The sequence below is a fragment of the Malania oleifera genome, chromosome 2, assembly GCF_029873635.1.
Source record: "Malania oleifera isolate guangnan ecotype guangnan chromosome 2, ASM2987363v1, whole genome shotgun sequence".
Taxonomy (NCBI): Eukaryota; Viridiplantae; Streptophyta; class Magnoliopsida; order Santalales; family Ximeniaceae; genus Malania; species Malania oleifera.
The window spans coordinates 7,588,718-7,590,198 of NC_080418.1; the positions used below are offsets into that span (position 1 = coordinate 7,588,718).

At 40.3% G+C, this 1,481-nt stretch overlaps 1 protein-coding gene across 1 annotated transcript; it reads left to right on the plus strand.

Moving 5' to 3' along the window:
- Positions 1–548: 548 nt before the first annotated feature.
- On the plus strand, positions 549–1,242 carry LOC131147707 (uncharacterized). The gene has a single exon (XM_058097235.1). The coding sequence runs from the start codon at positions 727–729 to the stop codon at positions 1,003–1,005; it is 279 nt and encodes a 92-aa protein (XP_057953218.1). The 5' UTR covers positions 549–726; the 3' UTR covers positions 1,006–1,242.
- The last annotated feature ends 239 nt before the right edge of the window (positions 1,243–1,481 follow it).

The following is a 1,481-nucleotide window of genomic DNA, read 5'->3' on the forward strand; positions in this document are numbered from 1 at the left end:
AATACTATGCTTTAGCCTACAATTGTACTATTGTGAATAATTTTTTGTTTGTCTCGTAACTTAGTCATTAGAGTAATCTCCCAAAGTATATTCTAAGTCCTCTAAGTTATTCTTATTTAATTTCTTTCAGGTGGTCGCGATTGAAAGACGGCTTAACAAAAGTCATACAATCTTGATAGCATTATAATTATTTTATATTTTATTATTATTTTTTTATTAAATATTATCTACTATGCTTAACTGAATAACTAACTAATTTCTTGGCGAAGATGTAAATTCAAAAAATTTTATATTGAGTTTGAAATTTTAGATTCAACCGTCGTCTCTCTAAAATGAGAGACGGAACTTTGATTCCCTCAATTGTAGCTATTGAGATTCCATTATTTAGAAGTAAAAGGTGGGTTTGAGGAGCATATGATAGATGTGCCAAGCTGGCCAGAACAGGGGATGGCTCACCATTTGCCACGTGTCAAGCGCACATCCACATACGAGTCCATCATCCACGCCATCCCATACTTATGTAGGGAATTAACAATGACGATAAGACACTTGTGGAGACCTCGTGGTACAAACGCTCCATTGCACCTCCACCGCCATCCGACGGCCCAGATTCCCCGTTGTGGGACCCTGTGAGGGTATATTATCATTACCCAGGCCTAGCTCGCGGCCTCGATTTCTAATTCTATCCACAAACCATTAAGCTCCGCCGTAGCTTGGAGAGACCAGATGGCCTCTTTGACGATAGCATTTCCGCCGGCGATGACAGGGAGAGTGTACGCGGCGACGGCGGCCAAGAGCTCCGGCGGAACCGGGGAGGAGAAGAGCCTGCTGGACTGGATCCTGGGGGGCCTGCAGAAGGAAGACCAGCTCCTGGAGACGGACCCCATCCTCAAGAAGGTGGAGGAGAAGAACGCCGGCGGCGACGGAGGCCGGAAGAACTCCGTGGCGGTTGCGCCCAAAAAGAAGAACGGCGGTGGATTCGGAGGCCTTTTCGCCAAGAAATGATCATAGGACCCCCAAATGCAAAAATTAAGTTACTCAATTATTTCTCTCTCGATCTGTCTCTGCGTCTGCTTTGCATTTAAATATTTAATTTGAGTATTTGATGCTGATTTTTCGCTGCTGCTGATTAATTACGTTGTATTTTGTTTCTTCTTCTTCATTGCCCAATGCTTAATTCGTTATGCTCTGTGTTCGAAATTTCGAATTCAATCTGAACTCACTGGCCGTGGGATTACAGTGCGCGTCTGCTTCTTATTTCTAAATTTAGAGAAATAATTAAAAAAAAATTATGTAGTTTAAGGGGGAATTATGAACTTACGAATAGTCTTTAAAGGATATTAATATATTTAGATAATTAGATTACATTTTATTTTAATTTTGAATTTTTTAAAAAAAGCCGTTTTAAGAACACAGTGAAAATATTTCAAGTAGGTCTTTCATAATTAGACTCTCCAAAACCTACCTTTGTAAAAAATTCT